At 43.7% G+C, this 23,658-nt stretch overlaps 2 protein-coding genes across 2 annotated transcripts in view; one reads left to right on the top strand and one right to left on the bottom strand.

Moving 5' to 3' along the window:
- Positions 1–594, top strand: part of LOC114218236 (RNA exonuclease 1 homolog) — a 43,612-nt gene extending 43,018 nt beyond the window's left edge. The window contains 1 exon segment of the mRNA XM_088018792.1: positions 62–594. The gene's annotated coding sequence lies outside the window, so the exon portion shown is untranslated.
- TEK (TEK receptor tyrosine kinase) overlaps positions 1–23,658 on the bottom strand; it is a 92,483-nt gene that overhangs the window by 1,685 nt on the left and 67,140 nt on the right. The window contains exons 12-22 of the mRNA XM_028115236.2: positions 19,720–20,007; positions 17,453–17,752; positions 15,472–15,623; positions 13,601–13,811; positions 11,106–11,216; positions 8,859–9,049; positions 8,195–8,308; positions 3,952–4,022; positions 2,909–2,949; positions 1,900–1,996; positions 112–211 (exon numbers count right to left, since the gene is read on the bottom strand). Of these exons, the coding sequence (XP_027971037.2) occupies positions 112–211; positions 1,900–1,996; positions 2,909–2,949; positions 3,952–4,022; positions 8,195–8,308; positions 8,859–9,049; positions 11,106–11,216; positions 13,601–13,811; positions 15,472–15,623; positions 17,453–17,752; positions 19,720–20,007 (1,676 nt within the window). The remainder of the gene's footprint in view (positions 1–111; positions 212–1,899; positions 1,997–2,908; positions 2,950–3,951; positions 4,023–8,194; positions 8,309–8,858; positions 9,050–11,105; positions 11,217–13,600; positions 13,812–15,471; positions 15,624–17,452; positions 17,753–19,719; positions 20,008–23,658) is intronic.

The raw sequence follows: 23,658 nt of genomic DNA, 5'->3' as shown, positions 1-23,658 counted from the left end.
CGGGCTATGCCCAGAACAGCTTGTTGAATTGTATCAGTTTTTTTTTTTTTTAACCATACAGGGTGCATGACGAATCGTGACTCAAGAGCCTGCTCCGAACTCCATGCTCACCTTGCGTTCTTCTAACATCCTGTTTAAGGACACCAGGATCTGGGCAAATGAGGGCCTCTCATAAGGCTTCTCCCGCCAGCACTGTCTCATGAGGTCATACCTTTGAAAACAAAGAGTTAAGCCGTGAACTCTGTGACTCGGCTTCAGTCCTGGGCATGGCCCGGTGTGGGGTACAGAAACGAGAGAAGGGAATGTAGCCATTTCACACATGGGCATCTGCGCTTAACAGCACAAAAGTAGAGCACCGAGTTTCTCTCTGGCCTCCCCCCACACACACATCCCCCTTTCTTCTGTCAGTAAAACTAGTCTGTACCCCCAGTACCGTTCCTGCGGGATCTTGGTCTCAGCTCTTCTGATGATCTGGAAAGAGCTGACTCATGTGTCTAGGGCAGCATCTCCCTGGGAATACTCCATCTCTCAAAATGTTAGTAATTTGTTTTTTTTTAAAAAGGGTTCCATGCTCTAATAAATTTGCAAGATCCACCTATTGTATCTCCTTCTTAGGGATTAGCAGAGTACAAACAAAAAACCTGTGTGACCTGACTTAACCTGGAACTTGTCCCCTCTAAGTGACCACAGAGCTCCTTCCACCTTGTATCATCTATTTGCATCTTGCATATCCCAGGAACATAGTGGGGGAAGCACTGGTCTAAGGCAGTACTCCCCCAAATGTGGTCAGAACCACTTGCATTAAAATGCATATTCCTGGGGCACCTGGGTGGCTCAGTTGGTTAAGCAACTGCCTTCGGCTCAGGTCATGATCTCAGGGTCCTGGGATGGAGCTCCACAGGAAGCTCACAGGGAGCCTGCTTCTCCCTCTGCCTGCCACTCCTGGTGCTTATACTCTCTCTCTCTGTCAAATAAATAAAACCTTTTTAGGGCACCTGGGTGGCTCAGTTGGTTAGGCAACTGCCTTCGGCTCAGGTCATGATCCTAGAGTCCCGGGATCAAGTCCTGCATCGGGGGGGGGGGGGGTCCCTGCTCAGCAGAGAGTCTGCTTCTCCCTCTGACCCACCCCCCTCTCATGCTCTATCTCATTCTCTCTCAAAATCTTTAAAAAAATAAAATGCATATTCCTGGGATCCACCCTAGACCTATAGAAGCAGGGTCCTGGGGTAGGGCTCAAAATTTCACATTGGGAAACTTATGTGCCCCAAAGGCTACCAACGTAGCAGGGTCTAGGTTCCTGCCTCTTGTACCCGTGACCTAATTAATACCATGCTTTCTTAGAAGTGACTCCGTGTGGACAATAAATCTTTGGCTGAACCTAGAGCCTTGCTCTTTCATATCATGCCCGTCAGGCAGCAGCGACTGTAGGTAGTTCTGGGAAGAGTGGTTTCACGAAAGCTGATCATCCTTCCCTGGGGATTAATTCTTAGTGCTGGAAAATTATCCTTGAAGAATCAAGATTCTGTGATTTAAAAAAGATCCATCTTCCTCATGTCACAGCTCTGAAATCTCTATCCCCAAAGTGAGCCTCAAGGTTTCATACATTTATTCATGAATTTCAGATGTTTTCTCCATTTGTTGCCTTTCCTCATGTCCACCTTCCGGATCTCATCACCTTCAATTCCTGCTGGATTTCTATGCGGATAAAGCTCTTAACTCCCTGCCCACTGCAAAATGGTCTTAGTTTAAGGAGCCCCCCCCCCCAACCTTCCTTTATTTTGGCTATTTGGGAGGGCGATGTGTGTGTGAATGAGATAACTCCTTCACTAGAGTCTGTCTGTCCCAGGAACACGAGGGGAAGGTCAAGATGAAACAGCCCTAGGGTGTGGCCTGACTTACACCTCGTCGTCACAGTTGAGGGGCTTCTCCAGTCTGTAGCCCTGGGGCAGCTTCTCGTACAGTTCTGCACATGTCATCCCGCAGTAGGGGGTGCCACCTGGAAGACAGACAACCACGTTGCCCTAAGCCCCTGCTAGTGTGGAACTCAGTGTCTCCTGCCCCAAGCCTCTCAAGCCGAGAGACTGGGAGAAAGGGAGGGTCAAGGGAGGGTGCCCACCCAGTGTGATCTTCCTGTCTGAGCAAACCCACCGCACAGCCCCGCTGCACGTAGGCCTCCAACCACACTGCAGGGTGGCCATCCCCTCGGTGGAAAGATCCAGCACGGGGCTCCTTACTCACTGTGCTATTTCTCTTCCCCAAAGTCAGCCTGCGCAGCTCATCTAGTGTACCAGTGAGATGTACCTTTTCCTACTTGGGAGTCTGCAGTTAGGTTATCCACTTCCTATTTGATCTATAATAGTTACTGCCCAATTTTAATTATAAAACATGCTTACTATAGAAAACTTGGAAAATACAAAACAGTTAAGAAAGCAAGCAATAGTTTGTATTACACTTCTGTGTACTCCTTCCAGGTTTTTCATGGGTAGTATTTATAAAACTGGGATTCTAGCATAAGGAAATTTCTGGATTTTGACATGCATGTTTCCACATGCTATTAAATGGCCTTCAGAAATGACTTTTCATGGCTGTGTAACATACCATCTTCAAGTTGTAGAGGCAAACTTGCAATAGTTCTATGACATCCCTGCTCAGAGACAACCTCTAATGAATCTCCCAGCTACCAGGTTGTTACTATGAAGCATGACATTAGATACAGGGCTCTCAAAAAAGAAACATGGGAACACACACACTCGGACACAGAAACCTATCAAGTTCTATTTCCCAGTCCCATCTGGTGGTGCCACATCAAAACATAAAAATGGCTGTGGAATGACACAGTGAGGGAGCACAGGAGGGGCCCACTCCCGTCGCCTGAAGTCTCACCTGCTAGATAAACATGGATACTCACCTAAGCTAACGATCTCCCACAGTAGCACTCCGTAGGACCATCTGCAGGGGACACGACAGGGAAACCAGTAATCAGCAAACAAGTTGACCAATTTTCTGCCTCAAAAGTCAGGGTGACGGACGCTTTGCCAGAAAAGGAAATGTCAAATGTGGGTGCTCCCTAGGACAGGGCCCTGGCGTGGCATGTGTTTACCTTCTCTTGGGCCAATGAAGGATTCTACCAGGGAAACAGCATTAGAGCCCCCGCTCGCTTTAGGCGGAGAACATGGGACGGCGCTGGGGACAGCAGGTGCAACTCTAAGCTGAGAGATTAGGGTTAAAACCCAGCTCTGCCACCTTGGTACTCGTGTGACCTGGGACAAGTTACTGAACCTCTTGAGGCCTCTTAGTGTGTTCTGAAAGTGGGAACACCAGCTGCTGCCTCTAAGCTATGCAGAGAGGATGTGAGAGAACATACAAAAGGCACGTTGCATGCAGTGAGGATCTGACTACTCGCCAGCCCCCTGCCCTTCCCCAGGCAGAAGCTAAACTCCCTGGACAAGTCACCTCAACCCTCAAGGCCTCCGTTTTCCCCCGTCAGTAAAGGTGTGAGCCACATAGCCTAGGTCTCACTCGCAACCCTCCCTTCCACCGGCAGCCTGACGCTTTGTCCCTGCAGGCTGCCAGCTGAGACGCACTCTTGCTCTGGCCTGCCTTCTGTCGGTGCCACCTCGGACCCCCAGCAGCTAGTCCGGGCTCCCTCCACGCTCTGGGTCCTGTATGCTGAGGTCGGTCTGGGTCACGGAGCCATAGGAAGCCCCATATGCCCCTTGCCTCTCTACAGAGAATCCACCACTTCTTCTTGACCGGTGGAAGGAAACCCACAGCCTGCTACCAATGGCCTTGGAAACAGTCTGCTCTGAGGCTTCCTTTTGTAGACTATGAATTTATTTCCTGGGCTTACTGACTAGCTTTATTCCACAGAGGGACATCGTAGTCATGCTTCTCTTTAAGACCTCTGTCAAATGCTTAGGGGGAATCCCTCAAAATAAAAGGCTTACTCACACGTCACTGTTGGTTGTATACACACTGTAATTTAGTGACTCGATTGCCATCCAGCGCACCGGGAGCCTTCCCTGGAGAGAGCAAAGTGAGAGGCCACTTAGGCAAGACAGGGACGCTGCCCGGGGCACGCAGCTTGCCTGGAGCTCTGCTTCACCCGAGCCCACGGGGAGCTCCACTTGCAGTTCCCCAGACACAAGGTATGGCGGACTCAGGAACTGCTGTTCGTGTACGTGCCACGCACAAGAGTGTTTTCAGAATCAAAGACATGCAAAGGATAAGCCCTGCTTGCTTCAAGGAGGCCCTACAGCAGTTTTATATAAAGAAAAATAACAAGTGTAGTAAGTGTGGGTGTGTGTGCATGTGGATGGCTGTGGGCCTTCTTCTTGGTAGGCATTTCATTTATTCACTTTGTGGTTCTCAGAGGCCCTCAGAGGTTTGAAAGGGGAGGGAGGCAGAAAAACCAAGAATTAAACTGTAATGTGGGAGAGGCTCAGGCCATGTCAGGTGACCACCTGCGGTTGGAGGAGATGGGGAAGGCTTTCAGACAAGGGGACCTCGGAGCTGGGTCCTGTAAGATGTGTAGGTGTCATCAGGTGACTCGGGGGGGGGGAGGAGAGCTCAGCCCAAAGGGAACTGTGTGCGTACACATCAGTGGAGGGGGAAATCACTTCCCGTTGATGCAGTTCACAATGGGTTTGGAGATGGCATGAGAGACACTCACTCATCCTTTGGGGGCCTGGCCCTGACTCCGTCCGGGTTGTCCCCATTTCTTTAAGTCCAACCTGGGAAAAAGGAATGTGGACTGGACACTGGGAAGTTTGACTTCTATGTTTTAGTCTTAGTTTCACGGTGATTTGGGGCTCCCTCCCTAACGACCCACCCCAGGAATCACATGGGCCCTCCTGAGAGATGGCTGCCTCCCTCCCAGGGATTTGTCCAAGCTCCGACAGTGGTGTTTCAGCCCACCTTAACCAAGAGGTGGGGCAACATCAGGACTATGGGGGGGATCTTCTCAGCCCCCCTGAAACAGGAGCAGGCATTCTCCCAGGCCACCCATCCTGAGACCAGCCCTGCCCTGGACCCCAGAACTGCTCCTGAACATGCCCTTGGCTCCTAGGTCTTTGTGAAGTAGTGATATTCTGAAGCTCTTTCTGATTTTAAGTCTGATTGGCACTTTACGGTTCAGTCATAAAACTCTCTCTTCTCAAACCTGCTTCTTCAGTGTGTCCTCAACATTTGCCTCCCTCCACTCCATGCCCACCCCTTCCAACCGCCCACCTGTTACCCTGGCTGCTGCCTCTCCTCCACAGGAATGCAGAGTCATCGACACTTTCTGCCTTGTCCTCGCTTTTATGTCCCCGCTAGCTTCTGACCTCACGCCTCCCAACTACGAAGTTCCATGTTCGCTTTTTTATTTTTCTCATTCGACGTCTTTTTGGTCTGTCCACTTCCACCTGCCCCCCTTGCTCTCCCACCGAAGTTCAGGCCACCATCGCCTCTTACCTGAGGGTCACCTCTTAACTGATCTGCCTGCTCCAGAGCTTCACTCCCTCAGGATCAGTCCTCCTCACCATAGCCAGACTGATCACTCGAAATGGCAAGTCCAGCCACGTGGTTCCTTTTCTTAAAGTTCTTCAATGTTCCTTATTGTTCCAAGATCTCAAGTCCTTAACTGAATCCAGAATTTTTTTGCTGGAATTCAAGAATCTTCAAGAAGACCTATAACCCCTGCATCCTCCCACCTTGAATTTTAACCCTCCCTCTTTTCTGCATTACACTCCAGACACACTGAATTACTTGACCCCCAAATGTTTGCCTCTAGGTCTTTATATATACTGTACCCTCCAGGTCATCCAATTCATTCCTGTATCTCCAATATCTATGTAGCATTTGTAAAACCCAGGAGTTGGCCTCCTCCAGGGAGCCCTCAGGACTGCCCACAGGCTCAGTTCAGTGTGCATTCCTCCTCTGTGCTCTCCTGGCCCTCAGCACTCACCAACTGTTAACAATTGTACATTGTGTGTCCGAGCTCTTTAAAAGTGGAAACTGTCTCAATTTATGTTACCCCAAAACCTAGCACAAGCATGAAACACTCTAGTCATAAATAAATCAATGATGAGGGGCTGGATCTGTCATGATAATAAAGCCCCAAATCAGTATGTTAGTTTGCAACACTTCCAATATTAGCATCACCTGGGGGGCTTAAAAAACAAACAGAAACTGATGTAGGAGCCCCACCCCAAAATGACTGAATCATAGTATCTCAGCTGTAGGACTCAGCATTGGTACTTTTTGAAAGCGTCCCAGATGATTCTGAAGTGCAAAGAGAGTAAAAAATGGCTGGTTTAAACAGGAGGCCAGAGAAGGTAGCCGCTCTGCCCTCTGGTGGTACCTGGCCTCACTGCACCCTTCTTGCAGGGAGCTTGCTTCTCTCCATTCCCTCACCTTTCCTCCACCTTGGCTGGCCCTTTGCCTTTCCTCCCAGACCCTCTGTGCTGCCACAGAACACTTCACCCAGCTGCTAGCAGAAGGAATTAAGTTCTGACCCGTCTAAGTGCTCTGCCCCTCTAAGCATTTTCCCCAAACTCTCCAAGACTGCCGAAATCCCTGCCCCTTATGAAATGCCAAGCAAACTAGCATTTTCCTTGGGGATCTGAGGACAGCATCCAAATAAAATGTGTAGGTTGTGGGGCTAAACTGTGTCAGTGCCTCCACCCTGTCACCCAGAGCACCCCAGCCCCTAAATGCCAGAGAGAAGGAAAGGGTCTCTGTGAAGGAGAGCGCAAGCCTCAGATGGCCCAGGATAAACAGGGAGAGTGGGAGTAAATAGGTGAGTGGTGGGTCCTGCTTCTTTAAGACAAGCCCAGCCCCTCTGCAGAGAAACATTGCCTGCTTTGGGTCAGGCAAATTCAGAAAAGCTGATAAAAACAAATGAAAAAAACTACTGCGTGGAAGCTGGCCCTTGAAGAGACGCCTACAGCATCTGAAAGCATTGACATGGATAAGTATCTGGGGCCCCACTGGATGTGTGTGATGGTCTCTAAGGGCCAAAGGGGCCCCACTTCAACCCCTTATCCAAAAAGGGACTGGAAAGATCCAAAATGGTTATGTTCACTGGCATAGGAAATATATAAAAATATGTATGTTTGTGGAAGGCAATAAGTAAAGGAAAAATAGAATGTGTCAAGGGGGTGAACTATGGGGTCATTTGGTTTTCAAAACATTCTTGAATATTATTTGTGTTATCTTGTCAGTAACTAAAATAAGTATATTGGAAAAAAAGAAAAACAAACCCTGAATAAGAGGATAAACACAGAAGCCTGAGCCTGGCTGAGGCACTTTGTTACCCACAAACATAAAGGGACCATGTGAAAACTGCAGTAGTCCCAGGAAACCTGAGCCTGAGCAACATCCGTCAGACCCAGGAAAGGGGAGCCATGCCACTGGGGTAGAGCCACCAAACACATAAGACTACCACAGGAATTGTCAGCCCCAAGGCTCTGCAGTTGCCCACCCACGCAGGGAAAGCAGAGGGTGGCGCCATGTTGTCAGCAGGGCTCTCAAATCCCTGGAAGGGGCATTTCTGGGGCTTTATGATTTCCGCTGGGCAACAAAAGCAGAATGAGTCCAGCTTCCCTCCAACTGTAGTGACGTTCTCCTGGGATCTTGTACTTGAAGATTAAATATCACTGTTTGGGAGAGGAGGTATCATCAGGTGAAGGTGGCTTTGATGTGGGCTTGGAGAGACAGTGGAAAACTTTTGGTGAAGAAAGAACTCTTCCGTGGGCTTCAGAAGTTACAAATTTCTCTCCAGGGCCTCCTTGTGATTTAGGAACCTCATTAATTTATTTCCTTTATATTTGGAAAGTATGTTAAATGTCTTTTTTTGCCCCTCCTATGCTTGCTGTGCATGAAGGGGGATTGAAGGAGCTCCTCAGAGGTTTCTGGGTCAGACACTTAGGGGTCCGAACTGGATGCAGACCAGAGCACCTGCAACATGAGGCTTGCATGTAGCATCCCTTGGCCACATGTGATGGTGGCTTTTCACTGGTAAATGTGGAGCCCTCAGTCATTTTAGGAATCAAAACTCTGAAAGGATGTTTGCTGGGCCTGGGTACTATCTCCTGGGGTAAAGAGTCAGGTCCCTAAGTCACCAAAGAACAGTGGTATTCCAAGAGAAGGGCCATCGGGAGAGGGAGGGGCCCTGGGGAGGATGTTCTCAGTGTCTGCGCTCTGAACTTACCATCGTCTTTTTCACATATACTTCTTGACCTCGGGACAATCCAAAATCTGCTATTTTGGCTACATAGTTTTCACCAACTAAAATGTTCCTGGCAGCCAGATCCCTGTGGATAAACTGAAATTTTAAAAAACATCATGTATTTTCATCACTTTTGCTTGTTCACTTCATTCTTCTGTCACAAAGCCACTGGGGCAAGAACTTTGGGAAATAGAGAAGAAAGGAATGAATCTAAGTCCCTTAAAGTTCCTCTCCAGAATTTTCAGTGGATTCTGCCAAATGACCCGCCATGTCTTGGGAGAAGCATTTCAGGAAAAAAAAAAAAAAAATAGAAAGAAAAGAAAAAAAAAAAGAAGCCCGGGTCACTAAATCTTCCTGTTGCCATGTAAGTCATCAGCTATTACGCATCATTGGGACCCAGATGCAGCTAAGATGGGTTGAGGCACCTCACCAAATACATATGCTGAGATTCACTAAATACAGGGATTGTTGGTGTTTGGCCTTAACTTCTATATGAATAGAACGGTAACAAAGAGATGAAGATTAGGGAGATACTAAGAGGAATTACAGGGTAGGAGGACTTGAAAAATGTGTAGATTTAACTCAACTCTGATTCTGGAAAGAATTTCAAAGGAAAAATGGCCACAGCAAGGTCCTCACAACAAACCTGTTTTTGGCTCAAGTAGTCCATACCCCGGGCCACGTCGGCTGCGAAATGGAGGAGCTGCTGGGAGGACAGCGTGGAGGCGGTGCTGTTGGCGATGGCGAAGGCCGGATCGGTCTCCAGTACTCGGCTCTTGCGCAGGAAGTCCAGGAGGTTTCCATGGGGGGCGTATTCGATGGCCAAGTACAGGTAGCCTGTGGGGAAAGGGAGAGACACCACCTTGTCAGTAGCCCTCAACAGCTGTGAAATTTCTGAGATGTACCATGGTCCTGGGAACTGCTCATAAAGCTCGGTGTCTAAAAGCAACATGTCTAGCAGTACCAACCTTGGGAAGGCTGGCGACAGGAGGGAGAGAAGTTCCATGCTCCTGCCATGCTTAAAGGGCCCCATGCTTGAACCCAGGGTCTCCTCTTTCCCACTGCCCTCCCTCCCAGCACCTGTGGACTAACATGGAGCCTTCCTGAATGCTTTCAGCTACTCAGTAATAAGAGTAGAATGAAATCAACGTGTTTGCCTCCAGATGATCTAGGACAGCTGGTCTCCATCACCTTTTATTTTTATTCAATATTGACTGAGAACTAATATGAGCTAGGCATGTTCTTCCAGTCTGTCTCCAGCTTTTCCTGAGGTTATTTAAAAAAAAAAAAAAAAAAAAAAAAGACTGAGTATCCATGGCAGAAGGACCCACACCAGGTAACTTTCTCTCTCCTGCTTCTACTCCTCCCTGAAAACTCTACTAAGTCACCGTATTGCTGATTAGCTTGCCGGTCAGCAGAGTCTAATGTCAGAGATTGCATTTTCCTTAGAGAAAACAGAAAGCACAAACTTTTAGAAAGACAAATGAAACAATGGGTTCCTCAAAAACATTATGGTCCATTGTCTTGGTTTTATTCCAAATTGTTTTTTTTAAATAAAATTACTTTCATAAAAACATTGATTTCTAGAGTCAATGAAAAGTAGAGTGCTTTTACGGTCTTTTAAAGTTAAATTTTTTTGGTATATCATTTTTTGAATTTAAAATGTCAAATTATTTTGAACTTCAATGGCATTCTGAGACATTGAAATTCTGGCAAAAAAAAAAAAAATCTAGCACTGTACCGTGTTGCACTGTAAGGCAAGATACATCTCAGTGTTTTCTCACTTCCTTACTGAACTATAAATTTTAAGAGCGAACCAATTACATGCTAAGGTGGTGACAGTAAAAATTTAAAAGACATATTTTTCTGTTGGTGGTGGTTACTTTTTTATTGTTGTTGTTAACTTTCATTTACTGCTGTCCCATGCTGATTACTCTTTTCAGGAAATAGCTCAAAAATAAATGTTATTACTTCATTATTTAACCTAAGGGACATAATCTGGCTTTCAGAATTACACCCTTATTGGATCACAGAATGATATATTGTTTGAAGCCCCAGTATTTTTAGTTTGATAAACTGAGGAAAAGGAAGTAGTCTCTTTTCTATTGTTGCTGTTTGTGCTACAAAGTCAACAAGAGGTTGTCAAGTTTGTAAATAATTGCTGTGTGGAGCTTTTTTTGTGGGAGTGAACTTTTCCATGAGAAATTAAGTGTAAGCATTGCTGCAGAACAATAAACCCAGGTAGCCTGGAGAAGTGAACTCATAGAAGTACTCAATAATATCTGAATTAATAATATAACTTGAACTTTAAGAGTATGTGCAACATAGGATAGTTGTAAAGCTCCACCGTAATTGTACCAGTAATGGTTTTAGAAAAAAAATAAAGTTCAATCTGATATAAGCTTATTATTGTTCTTATTTTACCCTAATCATCACCAATGCTTCCACATCTCAGTTGATTGTTGGCATTCATGGATTTAACATTCAGACTATCAGTGTCTTGACTTTGGAGGGAAAAAGATAAGCAATTAAGAAGAGCCAATGCAGTTCTCTCTTCCTGATGCTGAAGGCTCCCCCAATCTACCTAAGCAATAGTAGCTGAGGAAACCTCTGGATCAGCAAGGATGGGAGTGTGCAGCAACCATGGGTACCTTTGAGCAGTAATGATGAACCACATCAGAGGGCAAAAGATCCAACCTCGAGACCTACCTTGAAAAAGATGCCAAACCTCAGCACAATTTATAAATGGGACTAGACATTCGGATTGAAACTGCAACTTAAAAAAAATAGGTAACATTCTTAAGATTATTATCTTTACTGATTTTAACATGGAATGTCCCTGTTTCAAAAAAAAAAAAAATCTGGCAGGAATGATAGGAAAAGAGCATCTTACCACGATGTTCACACGCTCCCAAGAGATTGATGATGTTTGGGTGGTGGCCAAGTTTACAGAGAACCTCCAGTTCCCCAGCGAAGTCCCTGTGGTCATCTTTGGAGGCGTATTCTGGGAAGAAAGTCAAGAGTTGTGATCCCTCTCTGTTAGGCCTCTTTAGAAACAACTGTGCTCTCCTGCTCCCTTTGGAGGACCTTCAGGGCACTGAGTCACAGTCAGTTCTGGAAAACTGTATAGAAGTCAGAGATTACTCTAGGAAGAGGACTTGAACTGATGACACTTTGGGCTGACGCTTCTTTGTTGTTGGGAGCTGTCCTGTGCACAGCAGAATGTACGGCAGCATCTCTGGCTTCTCCTGCTAGGTACCAGCAGCCCAACCAAAATGGATCCAGATGCTGCTGAATGTCCGCCCAAGGGGCAAAACCATCCCTGGTTGAGAACCACTGCTTTAAACTTTTCCTTGTTTAAGCTCTCAAATACCCCGTGAAATGACTTGATAGAGACTCTACCTATTCTAGCTGAAGCCGCTGTCCAGCAATAAATATGCTGAGCAAGAGAACCAAAGTTTCAGTGCAACAACACAAGAAATGCACACAACTTGCTTTCTTACAATAATTTTAACTTGCTTTTCCACAAACCAGTCCTGCTAAAATAGAAACTCAAATCCAACAGCATTTTTATGGAAGTGCTTGGTGGTCAGGAAACTGAATTGTGTTTGTTTCTGTTCTTTTCATCCTGTCTCTCCATTAGCACTTGGAGCAGAGGAAGACCCATCAGGTACCAACCAGGCTGAAGGGAAGGCTCTCTCTGGTTGATGCACAAACTGATCAGCCTTGATCACTGACAGAGCACTCTTACTGTTTTTTGAAAAATAACATTGTGTAGGAAAGGTGGGAGAGGGGGACAGTTGGGTGCTGGTGGCCCTGGGCATGCCTGAATGTGCTTGGAAATTAGAGAAATGTTTCATAAGGGTTAAGGGCACCCATAAAACTAGCTAGTAGGCAATCCCAGGTCAGATACCCTATTCATACCACAGGAAGCCCGAGGGTCAATGCCTTGGGAGCATTTTTAAAATGAAGTTCTTTTTAAGGAGGTTGTCCTCCTACTTCAGTAATGGTCCTCCTTTGAATGCATCACTCTCCCTATAGACAGTTTCTGCCCTGATGCCCCATTTAAGCTATTTCACCTCTTCACATGGGCATGAGACAATCAGGCTCAGGTCAGATTTTAAAAGTCCTGGTTTTACAAGATTCTATACCCTGTTCCCTCATACTATCCTTACTGTTCCCCCAAATTCCTCGTGACTAATGTAGCAAAACAGAAAAGAGACTTATGGATATTAAGCAAAATTGTGTGTGTTCGTGTGTGTGTGTGTGTGTTTGAAGCATACTACTATCTCTAAACACAGACACTATTTTATTTGTTTTATTTTATTTCTTTTCTGTTAACACTGCAATAAGCAGCAATGATTTAATTAGATTTAGGGTTAATTCCAACTTTAGGCTCAATATTGCCGTCAAAAAGGAAAACCTATCAGCAACCTTACAGAGCCTGCATTGTGAAGCTAACCAACAACAGGAGTTAATGAAATTTCCTGCTCTAACACATGGCTTTTCAAGCCCTCATGCTATACAAGCAACACTGCAGCTTCATAGTCAAGCCACACATAAACTTCTCCTTCACACAAAAGAGAACACAGCCAGGACCGCCAGTGAGCTAGTCACTCTGCTTTCTCAGATGATGTTTATTAGCCAACTTGGTAAGTGGGTAGGCACCAAGCAGTTCTGAGATGAACACAACTGGAAAAGATTTAGATCTTCTGACCTTAGATCGGTAGTTTTCAAACTTGAGCATACAGAAGAATCACAGAGCACACTTGGTAAGAACACAGATTCTCACGTGTCCCCCCAGAAATTCACGTACACTGGACCCGACAAAGGGAGAGGCCAAGCAGATGCATTTCTAACAATGTCTCCAGGAGATTTGATGCAGATAATCCATGAAGACAGTGGTTTGCAAAGTGTGGTCCCCAAACCCTCAGCGTCAGCATCACCTGTGAACTAATTAGAAATGCAAATCCTCTGGCCCTGCCCCAGACTTGCTGAATCAGAAACCAGGGTGGACCCCAACAGTCTGTTTTTAACAAGGCTTCCAGGTGATTCTGATACACACTCAATATTGAGAACCAACTGCATCAAGAGAAACAACAGCGCTACCCTAAAGTTAGAAGTGTATGACAGAGAATCTATATTCTCACATCCCAGTGAGTCAAGACATTGGCATTTAAACAGCTCATGCCTTCATATGTATGTCCCGACCCTATCACTGGCTGACCTCAAAGGAACTATCACCTGCCATTGCAGAGAACAGCTGTATTTGACATCATGCCAATTTTTTGTTTAAATAATGTAAGACCATAGCGGAAAGATTCGACAGGAAGTCAAGTTTTCTCCCCACCCTAGTGAAATGCTGACTTGATCTGGTCAAGCACTGACCTTTCATCCTCTTGATGGCAGCATCCATCCGTAACCCATCCTTCTTGATGCGTGCCTTAAGAACCTGGCCAAAATTACCCTCCCCGATCACATCTTGAAATTTGATGTCATTCCAGTCAAGCACTGGATAAATTGTAGGATCCGGGTTGTTTTTGGCCTTCCTGTTCAGGGCCAGAGTTCCTGAGTTGAACTGCACAGCTGGTTCTTCCCTCTGGAGAAATAATTTTTTCATGGTTTTGTGTCAGGATTTTTCATAATTCTAATGTGCATAAATACTCCTGGCTTGTATCCCATACCAGGTAAAACAAATTGTCTGTCTAATTCTAGAATGCAGATGGAAATAGGTTTCATCTAACAGGCTGTCTATAGGGCTGCATGAACTAATTCCAGGCCTCAGGTGGAAGGCATGCTGCAATTGATTAGCAATGTCTGCAGAGTGCAAGGCATAGGAGAACAACAGCAGGTATGCCACAGGATGGCACATCCCCAAGTTAGTCACACTTGAGTTTCTACTGAGCTGTGGAATGAGCAGGTATTCAGTTCTGATTTGGAAAAGAACTCAGAGATCCTGTCTGGGGCAGTAACAGGCAGTGCCTCACTAAGAGCTCTCCTTGCATTGTCTTGGCCTATTCTTGACTCTTACTCTGACTTATCCTAAACCTTAGAACCTTTCAAGCCCACTCTGCAGCAGACTCTGGCCCCAGGATGACAGAGGCTTATAGTCAAACCCAACATAGCATCACCTTTTCTCCTGAGTTTGAGAGGGTGCTGACATATCATGACAAAGCTCCAGTACACCCAGCCCCCTTGCTGGTCTTTCCTCTCCAACGACAGCCTGAGTTGAGTCAGCTCTGATATAGAGTCAGATAACAAAGCTCCCCTTGTCCTCCAAGGAGGGGAATCTCAGGGATTTGTGGACATGAAGCTGCACCTCCTCTGGAATGTGTAATTGTACTCAATGTTTTATACATGGAATTGATAAATTGGGTACAAATTTATCTTACAGAGCTTGGAACCACAAACTAGATAAACGTTCAGTCTATAGCACACCAAAGAACTCAAACAGGGTGTATATTGGTCAGGTATGATTTTGTAAACCTTGGTTACTAGTCAAAATTTCTAGATGAAAGAATAAGGCAGTGCCAGGTATTATGAACTATGACTGCAGACTGATGGGTACAAAGGAATGGAGAGACACACATGTATCTGAAATTCATATATATTACATATATAATATATATGAGGGATAATAAGACTGTGGGAGAAATTAGAAGTATAAAATAGGAACTAGAAATAGGAAATGTGGGGAAAACTTGTCTAGCACAATACATCATTACCCATCACACTGAGGTCTGGTTATGCTCATGTCCTTCCTTACTGAAAGCATTCAATTCATGTTGCAAGATTGGTCTCCCTGGTGACTCATCACTAGGATGACCATACATCTCATTTTGGCAGGGCAATAGTTCTGTTTTAGCCCTGGCTTCCTAAATAATTATTAAGAGCAACCTTTCCACTCTCAAAATCATTCCAGTTTGGACAACAAATTACATAGTCATGCGGTTTATCTCCCATTTCATAATGGAAATCAAAGAGAAGATGAGACCTGCCTAAAGGAAATATTTGTCTTACAAGTAAATTTCCTGGTCCACATCTTTTTTTTTTTTTAAGTAGGCTCCACATCCAGAGTGGAGCCCAAAGTGGGGCTTGAACTCACGACCCTGAGATTAGGACCTGAGCTGAAATCAAGAGTCGATGCTCAACCAACTGAGCCACCCAGGCACCCTTCCTGGTCCACATCTTTAAAGCGAAGATTCTGCATACATGCAGACTTGTACTTATTAGCTAGTAGAAAGATGAGGCACTACCACGTTTTGGAAAGCTTGGGCCATTCTCCTTTGGACATTTGCCCTCTTCAATTGCAACATGATCAGGAAGGCCAACAGCACCGTCAGGCAGGTCATTCCCGCCGAGCCAAGGATGGCTATAAGCAGCATCTTCCCACCTCCAAGGTCCGCTGGTGCTGCGCAGAACACAGGAGAAGCAGCAGGGTTAGTTTAGGAGAGATAAGCCAAGACCATCTATGGGTGACATTGAAGTACAATGGATATGTAATGGCAGCCCTGGCTCTGCCACCTAATTGCTACGGGACCTTGAGCTCCTCATTTATATGTTCTGAAACTCAGTGGAGAGGAGTCTGACTCACAGGGTTGTTATAAGACCTAAAAAAAAAAAAAAAAGGAAAAGTGCTAATTATTAGTTGTTACCATTTGTCCCACTTTTACTTCCAAGTAGAGGCCAAAGCAGCAACACATTATCAAGTAGCAGGGAGAATGACTAACTAGATATAGGACTTTGGGAAAGTGGCTAAACCGCCCTGCACAATTTCCCCACCTAGGAAAGTTCTCAAGTTCTAAGATGCTGAGCTTAGAGTCTATAAGATTTTTTTTTTCTTGTTTAAAAAGCTGATGGAGAAAACCTGAGAATACCATTGACAGAATGAAGTAAAGGAGGAGGGGAAGGAGGGAAAGACAGAAGAGGAAAACCATTAAATTTAGGGCTCAAGTCAAAATGAACTATTAAAGATTATGGTCTAATCCATTTCTTTCCCTAATTTAAACTCAAAACTAAATGCAATATATTTTTATGAAAAACAGTACTTAGAGCATGACCCCATCTTCTTATAAGAATTGTTTTGTGATTATCTCTCTTTTCTTCTTTCTGTCTCTAAGCATGGGTACATAAAGACACATCTGGAACAGAATGGTGAGGATTTTGTTGTTTTGTTATGCCTTGTTTTTAATTTTTCTATTTGTTTTTATGTATAGCTTGGATTTAGGGCCTGTATACATTTTACCAAAACACAAATAATTGTAAAAATAATGTATTTATTAAGGGTGTCAACTGAAAACTCCAACTCTCTATAATTGGCAGACTCATCATTCCTTGGACATTTCAAAAATATTCCAAAGAATCAGCCCTGAAAATATAGCATGTTTCATTTTATTTCTTAAGCCCTAGGTAGCCCTTGAAAGCCAAGAAGTTTTTACTACTATAAGATTTTCTGTAAAAATAAACTCTAGCCCAGATTATAAATCTGCAAAACTTTCCATCTAATGTCACACATTGCAGAGGGCTGGCAGGTGCCACTGCAGACAGACTTCAAAGGGAAGGTGCTCCAGGAGCTGCAGTCCCACCCATCCTGGTCCCTTGTTCACTTAACTACATTTGACTGGTATTATCAGTCACAAACACTGGGCATCGTGTGCTTGGCACTCTGAGGGACCTACATCTATCTCAAAAAGCTTACTCTCACTGGAGTGGGGGTTAGTGGTGGACATGGAGACATCATAACTTGGATCCAAAAAGTAAAAAACAAACAAATAAACAAAAAACAAAACAAAACAAAAAAAATGGGAAAAACAAAAACAACAATTTAGAATTGCATGGTGTCATCCAAGCTAAAAGAGGAGTTCATTTGAGAAAGAATGGAGTTGGTTCTTGGAGCCTCCCACTGAAGCACCCTCATAGGCCTGCCTTCACTAAGCAGGTTCTACATTCTTTTTCCATGGAATCGAATTCACATTCCTCAGAGCTTCCATTGCTTAATGGGGAGTGCAGACTAAATGGGCTAATTTAGTCTAAGACTTAACAAAAGAAAATGGATCAACATGGTATCCCTCTCAGGGGCATTTTCATTTTAAGAACCTATTTGAGATGGTGAAGCTTATGTAGACAAATGAATTATGTCACATGACATACACATGAGGTAAATATCTTAATTAAGATAGTGGGGCTTTTCTGATACTCTCCAGAAATAATCCTAAGTAAATACCTGTCCACTCTACCAACCTTGAGATTTAGAAAGGGTCATCAGTTCATGAGAAATGGTTGGGTTGCTTGACCCTATGTTGTTCTCTGCAAAAATGTCCACCTGGTAAGCTGTTTCAGGCTCTAGGCCCTTGAGCTGATACTGGGTAATGGTGGTATTCTTTATCTTCACATCAATGTGCTGGTCTTCGTTCTTGCCCTGAACCTTGTAACGGATGATAATAGAAGAAATAGAATAGCCATCCAAGATTGTCCAAGAGATCATGGCTGAGGAGTCTGTGATGTTAGAAATCTTGATATTTTCTGGTTGAGGAGGGAGAACTAGAAATTAAAAAAAAAATTCACTTAAGTTACACTACCATCTCTTAGATTATTATGCTTTTAAGGGATACTTACTGTCAGCTCATAAACCAAGAATGGCAAATAGGTGTTTTCTTGGGTTGTGATTCCAATCAATTGGAAGTGGACTCCATGCATACTTGACAAAATGGCACAAGACAGGAAAATGACAACACATATATTATCACATATTTTCTCACCCTTGCATTAAATTAAGACATCAAATTGTTACAACCAGTAGAAATTGGGCAAAGTGTACCAACAAATTCATCAAAAAGCAGAAATCCCACTGTTCAAGAAAAGATACTCAATATCGCTAGTTATCAAGAAAATGAAAATTGAAATAACAATGGGGTACAATTTTTTACCTTTGAGATTATGAAAAATAAAAAGGTGTCCAACATCAAGTGATATAGATATAGGGAAAGGATATATGTACAGAGATTGATATAGGGAAAATGGTACTCTCACATACTCCTGAACATCGTACACATTGAACGAGAAACATTGCCTATCAGTTCTACTTCTGGACATATTCCCTAGGAAAGCTCTCACACCTACGCACCTGGAGACATTGCATAAGGATGGTCATTGCATTTTTGTTTGGGATAGTTAAAAAAAAAAATCAAATGTCATTTTGTTTGGGATAGTTAAAAAAAAAATGTCCACCTCAAAGGGAATGGATAAATAAGATGATATAGTCATAACAGAATATTATGCAGAAGTTAAAAAAGTGTATGTCAGAACTAAACAATGAACATGGGTAAGATAGGAATCATAGTGTTTATTCCAAAAAGCAAGAATGGTATGTATGCATATGTGCACTTGTGGATGAATCTAACACACTGAGCCAATTCAACCTTGAATGGAAGGATACACAGCAAACTCATAATGGGGTTGTCTCTGGGGAGCCAGCCATAGAATGAGAGTAGGGATGACGGTCCAAGGGGCTTGTGATCTGTATTGTGTTTTTACTTCCACAAATCAACAAAAGGGCTGAAAACAAATATGACAAAATATTAACAGTTGTTAATTCTGGGTAGTAGGAATGTGGGTGTTTGTTGTATTGTTCTCTGCACTATTCTGTAATTTTTAAATTTCATAGAATTTTTAAAAAGTGATGAAGAATCCCTGAACGCTGACATAGCAGGTGAGACTTCCACATGTCACTGATACAAGAGAGTGGCTGAAGGAACACGGAGCCATTTTCTACACCTGGTATTGAGCAAGTGGAGAGGTAGCTGCAGAAGAGAGCCTGAGACATCGGGTGTTGGCAAGGGACCCCGTGATCCTAACCTAAGCAGTAGTCAGTGTGGCCAAGACATATTTTATCTTTCCAAGGACTCCAAAATACACAGACACAGTTCTAATGCAGTGAATCTAAACAGAACTCTTTGCTTAATGATGAAAAACTTTCAATACTACCAAGAAACCCAAGAAGTTCCAACTAATTTTAAATGACCAATCTGAAATAGAGAAAAGCCTGAGTTGCAGAATATTCTGAAAGAAAAAAGGTTTTATTGCTCTCAAATATATTTTATAACCCTAAGAATTATCTACTATGAAGATTTTCAAGCAGAGTCATTTAGCTTTTAAGATTAGGAAAGACCTATCTAATTAGTCAGCATCTGGGGGGCTGAAGAAACAGAACAATCTTGAAAACTGTCCTATAACAAATTAAACATACCCCAGAAAACCTTATTCATGTTATTAATTTACTTAATAAATAACTGCATACCAAGGAAAGGTAAATTTTAGCACAGTCCTGCCTTTCTTACATATTAAATGGTTATTTAAATGGTTTGGTGTGTTGGGGTGGGGGCACTAATTAGCTTCCATCCTTAACCGCCTTTTATGATGTCTAGCAGTCTTGACTTGATGGCAGCTAAGTCCAAGCAGCAGTAGTCAAATGTCATTCAGGCAAGGTTGGGGCCATGTGAGTTACTTACTGTCGCTAAGCGTCCAAGCGATGAGATCTTCACTCCATTCCCCCTGGGCCTTGGTGTTGACTCTGGCTCGGACTATGTACTGCTCCCTGGGGTGTAAATTGTTAAGTAGCACTGAAGTCAGGTTGCCTGGAACTTTGATATTCTGCTGGTCACTATTCATTTGCACAGACCTTCTCTCCACTTCAACATAGAAATCATCTTCTGAGCTTGGAAATATTGGTTGCCAGGTCAAATTTAGAGTGGTCTGACTTTTTGGTAGGAGAATGAGACCTCCTGGAGGAGGCAGACCTGGGAGAAATCAGAAAGATCATGTTTTTTTTTTTAAAGATATTTTTAAGTAAGCTCTATACCCACTGTGGGGCTTGAACTCACAATCCCAAGGTCAAGAGTCACATGCTCTACCAACTGTACCAGCCAGGTGCCCCTAGATCATGATTTTTGCATCGGGTGAAGCACAACAGCCCCAAAGGGCAGCTTTACAGAAGAACCTTGGCTTCTAGAATAATAGACAACTTCACAGACCATCAAAGAAACACAAGCTAACAGCCATGTCATACTTTTTTTTCTATCAAAATTGCAAATATTTATAACAATTCTAATTTGTAGTTTGAGTAACTATAGTAGAGGAACTCCTTTAGAGAACAACTTGGAAGTATTTTTCAAGAGCCCTAGAAATGAACGTCTGCTTTGGCCCTGACTGCACCAGGGATTTATGCTGAAGAAATAATCCAGAGGCAGAGAAAAACCAAAGTGCATGAAGACATTCATTATGGCATTATTTAATAATAGCAAACAATCAGAAGAAACCTAAATGCTCAAAATAGGAAAGTGCTTTAATAAATTATGATATAACCATCCAATGGATTAAAATAGATCTTTGGGAGTAGTATGGGAGGCCAAAAAAAATATTTCTAATGCATGAGAAAAAACTCTAGTTGCAATTTGGTAAAAGTCATGGCTACAATTGCTGAAGGGTAGGGAGGAAACTGATAAAACAGTGGATTTTCCAAGGTTGTGGGATAGGAGGGGTTGGTAACTATCCAGTGTTTTAGTTACAATTCTGAGCAATATATTTTAACGCAATTTCAGGGTTACTTCCCTGTAGCAAGAATTTCAAGCCCTGGAACGGCTGTGGTGGCAGGGCCTGGGCTCGCCCTGCTCTGATCCCAGCAAGGTGCTGGCTATGACCACCCCTGCCCTGGCCAAGAACCTGGGCTACCAGACAGGCACCTGAATGCAAACAACATGGGTTTTGAAATGAAAGAGATAGGAGCCTGCCTAGTTTTGAGGCCTTGAGAAAATTCATAAGCTCTCCAAGTTCACATGTAACACAAAATGGAAATAATTATCTTTCAGACTCAAGAGAAGCACATGAGATAATGGATGTGAAAATAGAAGGAGTCAGGGACTCTTACATAACCTACTCTCCCTCCTTCCTTCATTCCTTCCTCCCTCCCTTCTCCCTTCCTGTCTTATCTTGCGTCAATGGGCACAGAAGGACTCTGTATTTTCAGTTATAATTGTAAATTGACTTTTCACTTCCAGATATTTCAAAACATATATTTCAAAACATAGAATAGGGATCCTCTAACTCATGCATTCTCAGTGGGGACACTATTGCCCCTAAAGGGGGCAAAAACTGGTTCGTGGGATACGGGAACATTTTAGATATTACAATTGCTTATGTAGGGCCACAGTTTATAAATATATCTATGGTATTAAAATTCATGGCAGGGGAGACATTAGGACAAAAGAGACATTTTGTCCTAAGGACACAGGTATCTAAAGGGGGCAGTAATTGAAGGAGGAGGAAGGTGAGGGCGGGGAGAGAGGGGAAGAGGGAGAAAAGGTTGGAAAACTGCTCTTTTCGGTCAGAAGTGAGAGAAAGGGTCTGTTTCCATACACCAAGCCAGTGACTCCCACCGGCCAGTTCTGACCCGTGTTACCCTAGGGAGAACCAGCGATCAGGTCTCACAATTTGCTTGGCATTATGCTAAAGAAATAATTAGTCTCTGTAGCCTTTGTAAATAAAATCATTATTTTAACTATTTAATATTAATACATGTATTACTCTAAATAACTATTATTCTCTATAACCTTTACAAGTTGAAAGAGGTGATGATAACTCCTTTTGCTTATCTCTGAAGTTTAAGTTCCAAAAGAAGGCGCCCAGAGGAGGCAGGCAAACTTCTAATGACAAAGCAGAACAGAGTTGATGTTTTGGAGCACAGATGCAAATCTCCTAAGCCTAGGCCTGGTACAGAAGAGTCACTCGATAAATGGTCATTTCCCTTTTCCTTTCCTTCAGGAACATGACTTACCCTTCACCCCTCCCTACCTGCCCTCTTTCTGCCTGTGTTCAGAGTGGAATCTCTTCCCTCCGCTCCTGGCCTCCTGGTCTTCACCATTAAATCAACATACTTATAAATAGTGCAACTGCCAGATGAATTAAAAAACAAACATCAGCAAAATTCAAATGATGGGAAAAGAAGAACCTTCAAGAATTCCCTCCCACCGGGGCGCCTGGATGGCTTAGTCGTTAAGCATCTACATTCAGCTCAGGTCATGGTCCCAGGGTCCTGGGATCAAGCCCCACATCGGGCTCTCTGCTCAGCGGGGAGCCTGCTTCTCCCTCTCCCACTCCCCCTGCTTGTGTTCCCTCTCTCTCTGTGTCTCTCTGTCAAAATAAATAAAATTTAAAAAAAAAAAAAATTCCCTCCCTACCTACCCCTGAGAACTACTTTGAAATATTCCGAGAGACTTCTAAATACATCCTGGCTGGAACATACTCTGAGTACTGAAGACAGTATCGTGTGGGTCTGTGAAGTGTTTTATGATCTGTTCCATAAATACTTTCCATCTGAGTCAGATTATGACCTTCGCCTTGGATTCATCAACACTGGCCAGAGAGAGAATTAACTACCATTTGCCTTTTAGCAGCAACCTGACCACAGAGCAGAGGCCCCTTTGATCTCTTCGTCTTCTAACTTATATAGAGTTTCTGGTGTTATTTTTTGTATTTGCTACCTGGTGAGGTCCCAGGAAACCATCCCTTATTTGTACACTGCTTCTCCAAGGACCAGAGTAGCTCTTGAGTTCCATTTGGTTCTTAAAGGATGCTGCTGGTGAGATGGAAATTTGGAGGTGGGGGGGAATGAAGGGGGGAGTCTCTGTTAGGGATGCAACTCCCCTGCAGGAGAGCACACTCATTCTGGATCCTTCTGCCTTTATGAAGTAGACTAAAAACAGGAAAATTTACCAATTCGGATAAAGGAATGGTATCTTTGGGATCCTAGGTAAAATAATAATAATAATAATTGGAGAAATAAAAGGATGTGAACTCTGAAGATCAATGTATGAACCACTCTGAGATGCTACTTGTCAATCTATAAAATGGGGAAGATAATTCTTACCCTTTAAGGTTATATGAATGAAATATATGTGAACTTCAAACTATACAGGGCTGACCACAGACAGTAACAAATGATAAGACACAGTGAACACTAGAAAAGCAAACTTTACAAGGGATCACTCCCTTGTTTCAGAGAGGGGTACCTGGGTAGCAGAAAGCTGGAGCCTAGGTTAGTGTCAAGGAAACTTCACAAATTCAAGGGACCCTCAATTAACACAATAGAAGGGCAATCGATACTAACATTGATCAATCAAATATCGCTACATATATTACTTAGAATGTATGGATCAAGGATCAACAACATCAAGTACAACTTGCCAGCTTCTTAGAGCTGCAAAATCATGAGCCCAACCCTGACCCCAAACCTACTGAATTAGAAACTCGGGGTGGGGGGCAGAAATCTGTTTTAACGAGCTCTCCAGGTAATTCTTATGAATACTAATGTTTGAGAACCACTGATTTAGAAACATGGAGGCATATATCCAATAAGAAGTAGCTTAAGGGGGACGCCTGGGTGGCTCAGTTGG

The sequence above is a fragment of the Eumetopias jubatus genome, unplaced genomic scaffold, assembly GCF_037043125.1.
Source record: "Eumetopias jubatus isolate StellerSeaLion01/CBP00866 unplaced genomic scaffold, mEumJub1_p1.0 scaffold_15, whole genome shotgun sequence".
NCBI classification, from domain to species: domain Eukaryota; kingdom Metazoa; phylum Chordata; class Mammalia; order Carnivora; family Otariidae; genus Eumetopias; species Eumetopias jubatus.
Note: the sequence above shows the minus strand (reverse complement) of the source record. Positions and strands in the feature narration are given on the sequence as shown.